At 44.0% G+C, this 14,462-nt stretch overlaps 1 protein-coding gene across 11 annotated transcripts in view; it reads left to right on the plus strand.

Moving 5' to 3' along the window:
* TNRC6A (trinucleotide repeat containing adaptor 6A) overlaps positions 1-14,462 on the plus strand; it is a 59,288-nt gene that overhangs the window by 39,157 nt on the left and 5,669 nt on the right. For 4 of the 11 annotated variants that reach the window (XM_032126469.1, XM_032126461.1, XM_032126459.1 and 1 more), the window contains exons 7-20: positions 49-96; positions 2,555-5,143; positions 5,943-6,107; positions 6,265-6,440; positions 6,600-6,680; positions 7,116-7,167; positions 8,234-8,376; positions 8,724-8,870; positions 9,043-9,180; positions 9,400-9,528; positions 9,617-9,694; positions 9,948-10,158; positions 12,822-12,953; positions 14,401-14,462. The exon at positions 14,401-14,462 is cut by the window's right edge and continues 97 nt beyond it. In XM_032126469.1, the coding sequence (XP_031982360.1) occupies positions 49-96; positions 2,555-5,143; positions 5,943-6,107; positions 6,265-6,440; positions 6,600-6,680; positions 7,116-7,167; positions 8,234-8,376; positions 8,724-8,870; positions 9,043-9,180; positions 9,400-9,528; positions 9,617-9,694; positions 9,948-10,158; positions 12,822-12,953; positions 14,401-14,462 (4,151 nt within the window). The remainder of the gene's footprint in view (positions 1-48; positions 97-2,554; positions 5,144-5,942; positions 6,108-6,264; positions 6,441-6,599; positions 6,681-7,115; positions 7,168-8,233; positions 8,377-8,723; positions 8,871-9,042; positions 9,181-9,399; positions 9,529-9,616; positions 9,695-9,947; positions 10,159-12,821; positions 12,954-14,400) is intronic. The other 7 variants (XM_032126464.1, XM_032126462.1, XM_032126470.1 and 4 more) reach the window with 3 other exon arrangements.

Below are 14,462 nucleotides of genomic sequence, written 5' to 3' on the forward strand. Positions count from 1 at the left end.
CATTTGCTGAAGTAACACTTCTGTGATTTTCTTGCTTTTTTTTTGTAGGCATGCCTCCCATTCGGGACTTGGTGAGCCACTCCCCTAACCAGTCAGGTTAGCTACTTCCATCTCACCTGCTTTTGCACTACGTGTTTGTGGTAGTTACATGTTTCACACGATTTTGTCTGATTTTTTATAATTATTGTTTTTATTTTTATTCTTTGCTTATGCTTTTCATTGGCATGGGTGTGTGAATGATTGCAGTATACTTTCTCTGTGCCATTGCATACTAATTTGGTTTAACAGTTTTAATTTTCTAATTAAGTCAGAATTCATACTAAGAGTTTTTGTCACCTTAGCATTAAAATACCGGGTTTTTTTACGTTTATGCTTCCATGCTGACTTGCCTCTTTATGGTGTTGAATAATCTGTGCAAGCTTGTGCTTCCTCTCAGAGACGTGTCGCACTGTGGAGGAAATCATGTCTTGATTGTTTGCTAAAAGCTCAGGACTGTGTTTGCTAAAATGCCTTTGTTCATAAGGCCCAAAGGTACAGTGATTGGCACGGTATGGTATTGACAGTCTGGGGGTGCCAGGTGTGCTGGAGCAGGAAAAGGAGGCAGAGGGTGCAAGATTCAGGTATTTCTTAATTTACGCTTCTCAATCCTGTTTATTTTAGCCCATGTGATGACAAACTGCTATTTTAAATACATACATTTTTTTTCAAATGTTTCCTGCAGTATAACTCATAGCTGGAAAGCATTAAATTACAAATTACTGAAAGCAATCTTAGCAGATTACAGAATTTTAAGTAACTCAGGTTTGTGTAAATGTTTTTTTGTCAAGGATTTAAGCAGCAAAAGTTCAGTTGCAACTTTAAATAGTTTTGGGAAGAAAAGCAAGAGTAGGCTGTTCTGGCTCCTCGTGCTGTGCACCAAATGCAGTGTGTTGCTACATGTCATTTTTCAGTTTTGAGGGTGGTTTGTGGTCTCTGCCAGATACAAAAGTCATAGCTAATATCTGCTTGTTCAGTATTTGTTTCCTTAGTCTCTGAAGTTCATGAGTTGGGGAGGTTCAGGTAGGAATGTTCAAGAACAGTGGACATCACTAACATATTTAGGTCCAGGAGAAAGACTGTTGGTCTAAGTAGTTTTGTATGTAATGGGAGAAAATTGGCTGAGTGGAAGTTAATCACTGCGTGCTGTTGGTGGATTGACTCTGCACAAACTGCATTGCAGCTAAATTAGGGTAACAGAATTTTAATAAACAAAAGCTTTATGTATTCTGCTGCTGTGCAAATTAGGGTTTGTTCTACCATTTCCCTTGTAGTCCTAACCTGTATCTCTGTGTGTGCTGAATTCAGGCTGTTTGCCATCTGTGTGCCTTTGTGTTGCTTTTAAAAGGGATGGTGTTACTGGGCTGATGTTTGTGTGAGCAGGATCTTGTTCTATGCTGTTGGTTCTCTCGCTCTTAGGAGTGCACACAGCTTTTTGATCAGTCTCTTAGTACAGGTTAAATGTCTTTTTTAACAATACCAGGGTGAGAGTTGAAAGGTTGAGGTTTGTTGGACTGCTGCTCAGACATGACAGTGTTCTTGTACTACCACGTGAATCGGCAGGTTCTGGGTTATGCCCAGCTGAATTCCAGTTCTCCCAGGGATGGTGGTGGCTCTCCAGGCCTGTGGAGCTGCCAGACACTATCACAGCACTCTGTCTGCCTGCCATGGGTCTCTCCCACTCCTCCTGTTCCAAGCTGCTGAGCCGCCATCCTGCTTTCTCACACTGATTTACCACAGGTGAAGCTCAGCTGAGTGCCTGGGCCCCCCAGCTCCCTCCAGCCAGGTGTGAGGAGCAGTGGGTGATCCATGCTTTGTGCTGCTTCAACTCTGGGAGCCAGGGTCTTGGACTCAATTCTTTTTCACTGTAGGATGAGTAATATTGATTTTGATTAAAAATTAATTAAAAATAGACTTGTGTGTCAGTGCATTCTGAAAGCAGAACTTCAGATGGGTCTTGTGCGTTTTGTGCCAAGTTGTTGTTGTATAAAAGAAAATACCTTGAATAACTTGTACTGAAGACTCTTATACAATGTCTGTAATGGGCGTGGGAAGGTGTGTGTTCTCTGGCTGCTGTCACACAGCAGTTGGTACTGGGCCAGGGCCATGTCCTCTTGGAATTTCTGCCTTTTAGTGTGTTTCTGGGTTTTATTTAGTATTGTGGGTTTTGACATTTATATGCGTTTTAGAAAATACTTCGTATATGGTGATACAGAGAATTCTTTTAAAAAAATGTTGCTCTGGAAGAAAAAGACCTTTAGGAGTCTGAAGTTTTCTGAGGTTTTTGTGAGAGCAGCTCTGCATGCTGGGAGATGTTCTGGGTTGTATGTGACAACCTTTGGGCAGCTGTACTTAGAGCTTTCTCCATTGCTTTCCATGACTGTAGTTTTAACAGATGCAAAATAATAAGCAAAATAATTCCTGGCTTAATATCTTTATACTTTTTTTTCCTTCTGCTTAATGAAGTAATAATACTAAACTCATAATAATGCTCTTGGGCTTTCCTTCTTCATTTTAGATCTGAACCACAGTGGTCTAGGATCCCATTATGAAAATTCTCACTGGGGACCAGTCTCTTCAAATAGTGACTCCAGCACAAACTGGGATAAAGTTATCGTAGACGGCTCTGACAAAGAAGCATGGCCATCAATCACTGGCAGTGACCCAGAGCTGACTTCAGAATGTATGGACACTGACTCTGCCTCCAGCTCTGGGTCGGAGCGGAACCTCGTTATCATGGCTTCAGGGAGCACAGGCGGAGAAAGCGATGGCATTCGCAATGGCATCGGACATGGGTCTCAGAATAAGTTTGTGGTTGGTAGCAACAGCAATAATGTGGGCAATGGAAGTATTAATGGACCGTGGGGGTTATCCCATGGATCCATAATAAGCACATGTCAAGTTTCTGTGGATGCTCCTGACAGCAAATCTGAAAGTAGCAACAATAGAATGAATGCTTGGGGCACCATAAACTCTTCATCAAATGGAGGGTTAAATCCAAGCACTTTGAATTCAAATGGCAACCATGGTGCCTGGTCCGTGTTGGAGAACAGTGGACATGCCCTGAAAGGGTCCGTGGGGAGTGGGAGTCCTGGCACAAGCATTCAGTGCAGTACCATAGGTCAGATGGCCAACAGCCAGAGTATTAACTCGAAAGTGGGTGGCTCAGCCCACGGTTCCTGGGGAAGCCTTCAGGAAAGTTGTGATTCTGAAGTAAATGGTACAAGGAATGTTTCATTCAGTGGGCAACCTCAAAACCTTAACACTGAAATGAATGGACCAAATAACACTACTAACTTTATGACCTCTAGTTTACCAAACTCTGCTGGTTCGGTGCAGATGAACGAACTGCCCAACACTGCAGGGCCCGGGGCCTGGCGCGTGAGCACAATGAATCATTCTCAGATTCAGGCCTCTCCAGTGGCAAATGGCACTTCCATCTCTCACCTGAGCAACGGTGAGGCCAAAACTGGCGGCTCTTATGGTACTACCTGGGGTGCCTATGGTTCTAGTTACTCTGGAGACAAATGTCCAGGCCCAAACAGCCAAGCTAATGGTGACACTGTGAATGCAACTCTAATGCAGCCGGGCGGGAGCGGGCCTGGCAGCACTAACTTTCAAATCAACGGGAATAAAGGCGGAGGGGTGTGGGAGGCAGGGACAGTCAACTCCCAGAATGTGCCGTGGGGAAACGGGAATGGTGCGAGTGCTGGCGGGAGCAGAAGAGGATGGGGCAACCCTGCACAAAACACTGGCACCAACATTTCCAACGGGGAATGGAGCAAACTGCCTAGCAATCAGCATTCCAATGAAGGTGTGAATGGAAACAGCAGGAAGTTTACAAATGGATGGAAGTCTACTGAGGAGGATGATCTCAACAGCCAGAGTTCTGCTGCCTCCCAGATGGCTGAGCAGAGCAGCACATGGGCCAAAACAGGTACGGGGGACAGCGAGGGGAGCTCAGAGAGCACCGGGTGCCATGAAGACAGAGCAGCTGTGGAAGGCCAGAACCGAGAGAGGAGGAAAGTTGACCAGCATACATTACTCCAAAGCATAGTGAACAGAACTGACTTAGATCCACGTGTCCTTTCCAACTCTGGTTGGGGACAGACTCCAATCAAACAGAACACTGCCTGGGATACTGAAACATCACCGAGGGGTGAAAGAAAAACTGACAATGGGACAGAGGCCTGGGGGGGCTCTGTGACACAGACTTCCAGCTCAGGGGGGTGTGTGGATAGACCTAGCCCTAATAATAACGATACCTCATCTGTATCGGGGTGGGGAGATCCAAAGTCTGCTACAAGGTGGGGAGACTCCAAAGGGTCAAACAGCCAGGGGGGGTGGGAAGAAGATTCTGCTGCTACAGTAATGGTCAAGAGCAATCAATCATGGGGAAGTGGCAAAGAGGAAAAGTCATCCTGGAATGACACACCGAAGATGAAGCAGGGATGGGGAGATGGACAGAAGGCCAGCCAGGGTTGGGCAGTGTCTGCTGGTGATAGCTGGGGTGAAAACTCTAGAAGTAACCATTGGGGTGAGGCAAAGAAATCCAGTTCCGGAGGTAGCAACAGCGACAGGTCCGTGTCTGGTTGGAATGAGCCAGGTAAATCAAATTCTGTTACTTGGGGAGGCAATAATGCAACCCCAAACAACTCTTCAGGATGGGATGAGCCTGCAAAGTCTAATCAGAACCAGGGCTGGGGAGACCCTCCGAAATCCAATCAGCCTCAAGTCTGGGGGGACTCGTCGAAGCCAGTCAATTCTCCTGAGTGGAACAAACAAGATGTTGGCTCTTGGGGAGCCCCGTCTGCTGCGAACAAACCCCCGGGGTCTGGCTGGCTGGGGGGGCCAATGCCAGCCCCAGCAAAGGAGGAAGAGCCCACGGGCTGGGAGGAGCCATCCCCCGAATCCATACGCCGGAAAATGGAGATTGATGATGGAACTTCTGCTTGGGGTGATCCAAGCAAATACAACTACAAAAATGTGAATATGTGGAATAAAAATGTCCCAAACAGTAGCAGCAGTTCAGACCAGCAAGCACAGGTACATCCGCAGCTACTGTCTTCAAGTGCCATGTCTAGCAAGGAGAGCAGTTCGGGTTCTGGTAAGCCTGGCTTTTACCCAAATTTATGTTTTCTATTGATTACAAAGCACTTTCTTAGTCTTGCTTTATAGAACAGTATTTTAGTTTCAAAGTGGAAAGGGCAAAGTGGCAGTGAAGTACATTTTCTGTTTCTTAAAGAAATGAACAGCATTGCTCACAGTGCTTTTGTACAGATTGGAAGATCTGTTCGAGTTTTAAATAACTGCAATAATAAGGGCTAAACGGCTCTGCTTGAGTTCTGGGGAGTGGGAACACAGGAAATACTTAAAATAGTGTCTGAGGATTGGAATTATTTTTCTAAATCATTCTAAACCAGCTAAAATTTAATTTTGCCAATGAGCCCTCAAAAAAAGGTGTTGAGCTTCTGCAGGACAGAATGAAGGATGGTGGGTTTATAAGGGTTTGGGATCAGACTTTCTGGTCTTGTAGCTTCATGAGCAGTGAATAGCGATTTTGGAGGGGAACTTAATGGGGCATAAAAAGTATTTTGTGCTCTGTCTCTTTTTCGACTCCCAGATGGGGTCACTTAGATATAACAAGCAGCTCTTAGCTTAATATTTTAGGAATTTGTATTATCAGAATGTAATTCTGTAAATACAAAATTTGTATTTTTGTGATTACTTCTATTTATGGAACAGCTTGCAGTTTTAATAATGACCCTCACACAAAGTGGAAATATGTGCTCACGTGCTTTTTACTGTATGTTCAGGATCTAGAAAAGGCAAAACACTTGAGTCTCTTTAGGTAGCTTTAAAATCCTGTTCAAAACTGTGCCAATAACTCGCCCTGCTTTGCAAAGGTTGGGGAGAGCCTTCTACTCCAGCCACTACTGTAGATAACGGGACTTCAGCGTGGGGTAAGCCCATGGACACTGGTACGAGCTGGGGAGAGCCCGTCAGCGATGCAGGAGGCACCTCTGGCTGGGGAAACGCTTCTCTTGGGCAGCAGCCTCCAAATAAACCTGGTGAGTGCTCTCAGTGTGTTTGAGAAGGGTGAAATACCTCTGTGAAAGCCTCATGTTTTCGAGGGGTTTTTACTTCGCAGTAGGCATCGAGCTGTTTGGTGTGAAGGGCAGCAGCTGCTACTGAAATGTTCACGTGCTGGGTTTTTTTCACAACCAGGGCCTAAATCTATGCAAGATAGTTGGTGTGGAGATGATATGCCATTGACTGGCAGTCGTCAGACCAGCTGGGAGGAAGAGGAGGATGTTGAGATTGGAATGTGGAACAGCAGTTCCTCACAAGAAGCTAACCCATCGTTAAACTGGCCACCCTACATGAAAAAGATGCCCACAAAGGTGAGGAGCAGCTCGGGGCAAGGCTTGATGTCATTTCTGAAAGCTAAGTCAGAAGGGATTACTGGACTTACACATTACACTTTAATTTTCATTCCTAACACTTTGTGATGTAATTGAAGTGGGATCTGAGAATCACAGGAATTCCTTTCTGTTTTTAAGGGAATAATGAAAGGTGGAAATAAGCAAGATGAAACATGGATCAATCCATTCATTAAGCAATTCACAAATCTCAGTTTTTCAGTAAGTATTTGCCTTTGTCTGGCTTTGCTGTCTTTCCACAGGGCTTGTTACAATACACACACATTGAAGTGCTCAGCTGCCAAGTGTTCATTTTCATCGTGGTTTTCTACTTGTGTTTGTCTCCCTTCTGTCACCCATCCCTTTCCTGTGCATTCTCTTTACAAAAAGACCTCTGTATTGATGGAAAGGGGTTTTGTAACCACCACCCAGGTATTCATGCCATAGCCTGATGCTTTACTGCATTTATGTAGGAGTTCTGGTGAGGGAACCTGTTCTTGAGTGGATAGCAACGGAAGGGAGGAAATGCTTTAAAATAGCATCTGATTGTCTCGATTTTTCTTTCTTGCAGTTTTGAATTGTAATAGTGTGTAGGAATCTTTGTTTTATCTTAAAAATGCTATTATTAAATAATTGTGATTTATTTTATTATTTCAGAGAGAATCACCAGAAGAAACCATACAGAGCAATAAGATGGACATGTCTGGAGGTAAGAACAGCAGAACCAAGCTGGGCTTTATTGCTTTTCCTTCCAGACTCTCTTTTATCTTATATCCTTCTGTAAATTACATTTTTAAAATTATATATAGTGTATATATATAGCTATATATAGTTAAGTATATATTTCCCTAAAGAAAAGGAATGTCCTTGGAGAGAAAAGTATTTGTGTGTGTGAGTAATGTTGCGCACAGAATCACCTGTTTGCTATAGGAATATTGGCCATGTATCAAACTAAGCTTATTCCTATTTCTATATGTTAAAATGACATGAGAGAATGTTTTCAGAGTGTGGTGGGTTTGTTTCTTGTAATATAAATATCTTGATTGCCCTCTGGGCACCTCCACTGAGTATAAACAGAAACGTACCAAATCCCACACTCGCTCACTGGGTTCATTCTTCGAAGCATGTGTTCAGTTCTAAGAACTAAATTAATACTGAAATTTAGAAACGTTTAAACCTGAGTGTAAAATGACTTGGGAGCAGTTATAGTTTATTTGAATCCATTCACTGTTACAATTTCTTTAGCAAATAAAAGATAGTATAATTCTTTAATGCATTAATAACAGTATACTATGATGATAGAATGTTTAACTAAAACTAATTGCAGCATTGTAGTTTTTAGTGTAGTTACTCTCCCCTTGTTCCACTTCAAAATTGGGTATTTTCACTTTGGGGCTCATTATCTGTTGGGTAAAGGAATTGTTCTTTGAGTTTTAGATTTCAATATTAATGGCAAGCCTGATACTTAAATCATTGCAAGTTGAAGCAATTATACATTCTTGGTTTTAAGAGACAGCTGAGAGTAATATTTGTGTGAAGCCTTGCAAAATCTGTTGGTGCCGATTCCATGTCTCCAGTTGTCTGTAGCCATTGGTACACAGGATTTCCTTTCCCTTTCCAGTAAAGCCCAGAGAGTCCAAAGCTAAACTGATGTTTGTTTTATGAGTGTCCTGCCCGAGAGCAGTGTCAGGTCACTCTTCACAAGGCTGGTGTTGGTGTGGCTGAAGGCTGAAGGACTGGTGGGTGTTGCAGCCACCTGTCTGTGCCATCCCCAGGGTTACTGCAGGACAAGCGGATGGAGATGGACAAGCACGGCCTGGGCGTGGGAGATTACAATCGTGTGGTTGGCAAAGGCCCTGGTTCTCGTCCCCAAATTCCCAAAGAGTCTTCCATGGATCGCGGTCCTTACTTCGATAAGGTCAGTTGGTGCCTTACGGGGGGACACTGCTGAACTCCTTCAACTCTTGCTCTGAGTAGTTACCTGTGTGTTCCTGAGCTTTCTGCAGGTAGTGCAGGGGGGACTGAGGGCTGTCTGGTTAATCCATAAGATATGGTCTGTTCTTTTTAACTCACTGATACATCGTACTAAGCACTTTCTGTAGCCCTTTGCGGTGCCGATGACTAACCTGATCTCTTTTGTTTTCTGCCTATTTTCCTGCTGGTGCTGGACTGTCCTGTGACTCTTCCCTTCTGCTCCTGCAATGGTTTCTCCCTTCTGCTTGCTTGCTGGCTGGTTGTTGCACCTCGTTTTGTCTGTCCCATCAGGATGGCATTGTAGCAGACGAGTCCCAAAACATGCAGTTTATGTCCAATCAAAACATGAAGCTTCCCCCTTCAAATAATGCACTACCTAACCAAGCCCTGGGCTCCCTAACAGGGCTGGGTATGCAAAGCTTGAATTCTGTTAGACAGGTAAGGCTGTGTGCATATCCTTGGCATGTTACTTGACAGCATTTAATACCTTTTGATATAACGTTGTAGCTGCCTGTGTGATTGATTCATGTTTAACTTGAAATTGCAATGTGTGGGGTGGGAGAAGCAGCAGAAGAGGTTTATTGTCACTGACTGCCCATCCTTTCCCCAGAATGGCAATCCCAGTGTGTTTGGTGTTGGGAATATAGCAGCACAGCCCAGGAGCATGCAGCAGCCTCCAGCACAACCTCTTAATTCATCTCAGCCTAATCCACGTGCTCAAGTGCCTCCTCCATTACTATCCCCTCAGGTAAGTGATACAGAAAACACACTGTGTATAAACTATCTAAATGCTGCTTCAGAAAATTGTTCCTTGTTTGTTGGTGTTGCTGACATTTATTCTGTAAATATTTGGGAAGATATTGGCTTGATGAAACCAGGCATTTGTTGACCTGAGGTTATAGTATTCTACATATTCTGGACTGAGTAAACCTGTTAACAGCCAGTCACTCTTGGCCCTGTGTTGCAGGTTCCAGTATCATTACTGAAGTATGCACCAAACAGCGGTGGCCTGAGCCCACTTTTTGGCCCACAACAGGTAGCCATGTTGAATCAACTGTCCCAGTTAAACCAGCTTTCTCAGATCTCCCAGTTACAGGTAAGATAGCCAAGCTGGTTGCTCGGTGTGGTGTGTGAGCCTGGTGTCACTGTCCCTGTTCCTAAACCCCTCATCCCCTGTCTCGCAGCGGCTGTTGGCTCAGCAGCAGAAGGCTCAGCCTCAGAGGAGCATGCCTTCTGGGGGTCGGCAGCAGCAGGAGCAGCAGGTAAAGAAACATCTTAAATTTCACTTCTCAAACTCTCCTTGTAACTGTTTTTCATCCTGAGCTGCATTTCTTGCTGTGGCTTGTATTGAAGTGTGCAGGGGTGGACAGAGTTTGACAGGCTTTAGAGGAGGGACTGAGTACTGGGGTTTGGCTGTGCAGGATGCACAGAGTACAAAGGTGCATTTCATTCTCTTTCTTACAACATGGAAAAGCTTTTGCCCATTGATGTTGTAACGGCTCTGTTTTTTTTAAGGGTCGATCTCTTAGTATGCAGCAACAGATGATGCAACAGTCCCGTCAGCTTGATCCAAACCTGTTAATGAAGCAGCAAACTCCACCCTCTCAACAGCAGTCACTCCATCAGCCCTCCATGAAATCCTTCCTTGAGAATGTCATACCCCACGCTACTCCTGAGCTGCAGAAAGGGCCGTCACCAATCAATGCTTTCAGCAGCTTCCCTATAGGTGGGTCCCCTGCAGTCGGTCAGTGCTTGTGTGACACACAGCTTTTCCCCTTGCCTCCTCCTGGAAAATGACTGTAACCCTGTTAGCACTTCCCATTTTAGTGGAAGTAGTAATTCTGTGTGGGGTTCACCCAGTTACCCTTGTTCACTGAAGAACTTTTCCCCAAGTACACTCATTCCTGGTGAGTGTCCTTGTCTCAGTGCAGAATACTTTACAGTCCTAAGGAGTGACAGGCTCCTTTTAGTGCTCCTTTTGTCCCCTGGATTCCCTGGGTGATACAAAGTCCTGATTCCTGGACCTAAAGGACTTCAAGAAGTAGAATCCATGCAGAGAATCCATTGATGTAGACACATTTCTTGGGATTTCAAAAATGCTTTCAGTGGCTCTGAAATTGCAAAGGTAGAACAAACTGTCGCCTTGCCTGTTAGTGGTTTTGTCCAGGAAAGAAGGCTTTTGGCTTTGCATTTTTAAAGAATTGTTGTCTCATTTCATGCAAAATGTCTGAACATTTGTAAACACAAGCATCTCCTGTTTCTTTCTCCCTATGTTTTCAGGCTTCTGTCCAATTTCTACTTCAGAAATTCCAGGCTTGTATATTTTCTTCTTACTTTAGGTCCCTTTTTAATGCTATCTTACTACAGCTGTTTACCACTTACCTCTGTTCCTTACCCCCATTTTTTTCCTCCCCTTCATTTTTGCTTTTCTTCCCTTTTATTCTATTTGGGTCATTTCTGTTGGGCTGATTTCCTTTGCATTCTCATTGGCTTTTGCAGAGAAGTTTGTTTCCTAGACATGCAGCTGAAGTCCCTGTGCTTGCAGGCAGAGCGGCAGTGGCCGGGACAGTGCCACACCAGGGATGGCATGTGGCCAGCCTCAAGTCCAGGCTGCTGCTTCAGAGCTGCTGGTGATGATTGGCATCAGTGTCCAATTCTGCTTTCATTCCATGGGCAAAGCATACAAAGAAGTTGTTTAGCTATTGGAGACACTGTGTTAGTTCTAAGGAAAGGCATATTTCACTTTCTCGCCAAACTCTGTGCTGAGGGATGCATCCTGCCCAGATCAGACTCCTTTGTGTTTCATTCCTTGAGCTGGAATTGCTGTATAATGTTCCATAGCTGCTTTCTCATATGAATCGTGGCCACGTCTCAGGAGCCTGCAGTACATGTAAGGCTGCTTTGAGATCCCTCGGGAATCTGCCACAGTGTACACAGGAATTCTTTGGGGTCCCTCTGTACAGTGATACAAGCACACAGAGCCACACTTGCTCCTCACATAAAGGCTTAAGGGTAGGAATAGCATGTCCTGTTTCCAGTCCAGGGAAGGGATTTGTCAGGATTCACTAGATACTCACCCAAAGCAGAGATTGGGGGCCAGAGCATCCTTCTCTCTCCCTGACCAGTTCTGCAGTCACATCCCAATTCATTATAGAATTAAGTATTTCTAATAATAAAAATAACCTTTATCTGGCAAATAGTGAATATAACCAAACAATATAAAGTCTTCCACAGTAGGATATGAAAAATTACTTCTGGGAAGGGTATTTAAATTATGGATTATGTCCAAGGACTGGTGTCCATCGCTCAGCCCACACATCTCCCGTACAGAGCTGTGCCAGAGCTGTGCCTGCTGGGGGCTGGCATTGGCCTGGTCACAGATTTGCCCCTCTGCCAGCTTGGGGTCTTTCTAACACTACTCTCAGAGGTCTGGCCTCTACAGCTGCTCCAGAGGTAGAAGGAAGGTTACTGTGGTGCAGAGTTACTGCTCTGACAACAGCAAAATGCCAGAGGGAGGTGTCAGAAACAGGATCAGTTGGACTTCTCCCTTTTTTATGTTTGAGCTGTTGATAGTTGTATTTCTTAAAACTCCATCCTGTTCCAAGCACTTTTCATGAGGCTTTTCAAGGGGAAGCTTTTCTGGCACCAACTCTTGCTCATGCCTTTAAGAAAAACAAACAAAAACCCCTCAAAAAATAAACCAGTTTCTTTATGGCCGTGGATGTCCACTTAGGAGCAAGAGGAAGCCCTTGTTTCTAGTGCTGAAGGAAGGTGTTTCTAGGAGACATTTGAGAAGTTCCCTATTTGTCTCTGGCCTCAAGTTAAACCATTGTAGTAGTTTGTTTTCAGAAAAGAAGTAAATAGATCTGAAGGGCTGGAAAAGTACCCTGGTAGAGTTCTGAGTTCAAGATTCTTACAGACTTAGAAAGGGAGCAGGCATGCCAAGGTCAAAAATGTGGGCACATTGTCCAAGCCCAGAAGAGCTGGTTCTCCCAAGTATTTGAGTTGATTTGGGTTGGCATTGTCTTGATTTTCTGGCAGAGAAACATTTGGAAGTACAGAACACAGCTACAGCGAGTCAAGACAAGTTCTGTTTGCCCCGTATTTTAGGTATTTACATTTTAGTTTCTCTTAATTTCCTAATGTCTTCTTTCACTGATATTTTTGCATGAGGACATGAGCTGAGAACTTGGGAGGGCTTTGCATTGCTCAGCTTAGCTTCTGTGTGCAGGGTTCCCTGGTTTAAGTGCTAGAATGTTCCTCGGAACCAGAGACTTGGAAGCATGACATAACCATAGTAATGTGCTCTTCAGTGCTTTCTGGGATAGCAGTGGTGATGAGCAGAAGGACAAGTTTAGTCTGTGTCTCATAAGCTGTGTGTGCTTTCAGGAATGAACTCAAACTTGAATGTAAACCTGGATATGAGCAGTATTAAAGAGCCACAATCTCGGCTGAGGAAATGGACTACAGTCGACAGCATTTCTGTGAACACATCCTTAGATCAAAACTCCAGCAAACATGGTATGTTCAGCATGGCCTTGAGCAGCACTTGATGTGGCACATCAGACTGTGAGGTTCTGGGTGTCAGGTGCAGGTTTGCAGTGATTGGGCTGTGGTTATATCTCCTGTGTCGCTGTAGCTGTCACAGTTTGTATTGTGTTGTCTGTGCCAACTTGCTGCTTGTCTACCACAGCAGCCACAGCTTTGCTGACTGTGCTCACACAGTGATCTTGTGATTAGATCAGTAGAAACATTCGACAGAATTCTTTTTTTAACCAGACTTTTCTATAAGTGTGACTGTTGCTACTAAGTTTACCTTAATCTCCAGTGGGATGCTTCATATATTTTTAAGCCAAAAGCTCGGTTTTCAAGTTTTCTCTCCCACTCTCCTGTGTGATCTTCTTCTGTCCTAAGGTGATTTTGGGGGATTTGCCACATTCTGGGCATGGCTGACATTTATACTGACAGGTTTTGGTTATGAATGTCTGTGTTTGCATTCTAAAAGTGGGGAGAGCTTAAAAGGGCTAGACTTGGTACCATTGCTGTCCTTAGTTTTACAGGAGGTGAACTTGGTTGCTTTGTGTTTCATTCCAGTAATCAAGATTCATATGACATTTCAACTGTTTCAGTTGCTTGAAATCTCATCCAGTTAAAATTTGAGTCTATAGCCCAAGATTCTGTGTCTAAAGATAGTTATAAATGTCCCTGGTCTCCTGTTACTGTTCAGTCTCAGATTGTTGGGGTATTTTTAGGTGCATCAGCTGCTTTGCTGCTCTGAGCTGCCTCTGCTGCCATGGCCTGTAGTGGCCGTTCCCTGCAACTGCCCTGCTGAACCCATCCCACTGTTGCCACAGGCAGTGGTGGTGTTGCTTTAGCTGCAGGTGATGTTTTCTGACCAGAGCTAGGAATTTCTGTATCACGTGGAATCCCTGGTTCCCTCAGAACTGTAGCAGAACTGGCTTTGCTATCTGATAACTTTTAAACCATTCCTTGCTCTGTCTCCAGGGATTTTTTAAATTAATTTTTTTGCCTCCCAAGAATAGGAATAGAATCTACAGAGTTTTGCAGTAGCTAAAGATCCTTCACATGTTGTAGCTATTTCTTTCATGAGCTCTCCCACCACAGAATCTTGTTAGTCAAGTGGGGTCCCACAGAATCCTCTTACCCTCTGGAATCAGTACTTCAGCTGAATACATGTTACTTTGAATATATGTACTGTTTTAGTGAAGGGATTTCATGGGACATTATTCTCACAGTTTTCTCTTGAATTACTCAGATACATTTCATTTTGAGTTACACACTCCTGTATGATCTCCAGTATAACTTGGCATCACAAGAGGACAGTGTGCTGTTACCTATTTCATGACTGATTTACAAGGGCATGATTTCATATATATTTATATAGGGATATAAAAACCGACCATGAAAAATATTTGACTCCTCTGTTGTTTTTTTTTTTTTTAATCAGGTGCTATTTCAAGTGGTTTTAGGCTGGAAGATTCTCCGTTTGTTCCTTACGACTTTATGAAC

Source organism: Corvus moneduloides, chromosome 16 (genome assembly GCF_009650955.1).
Source record: "Corvus moneduloides isolate bCorMon1 chromosome 16, bCorMon1.pri, whole genome shotgun sequence".
Taxonomy (NCBI): domain Eukaryota; kingdom Metazoa; phylum Chordata; class Aves; order Passeriformes; family Corvidae; genus Corvus; species Corvus moneduloides.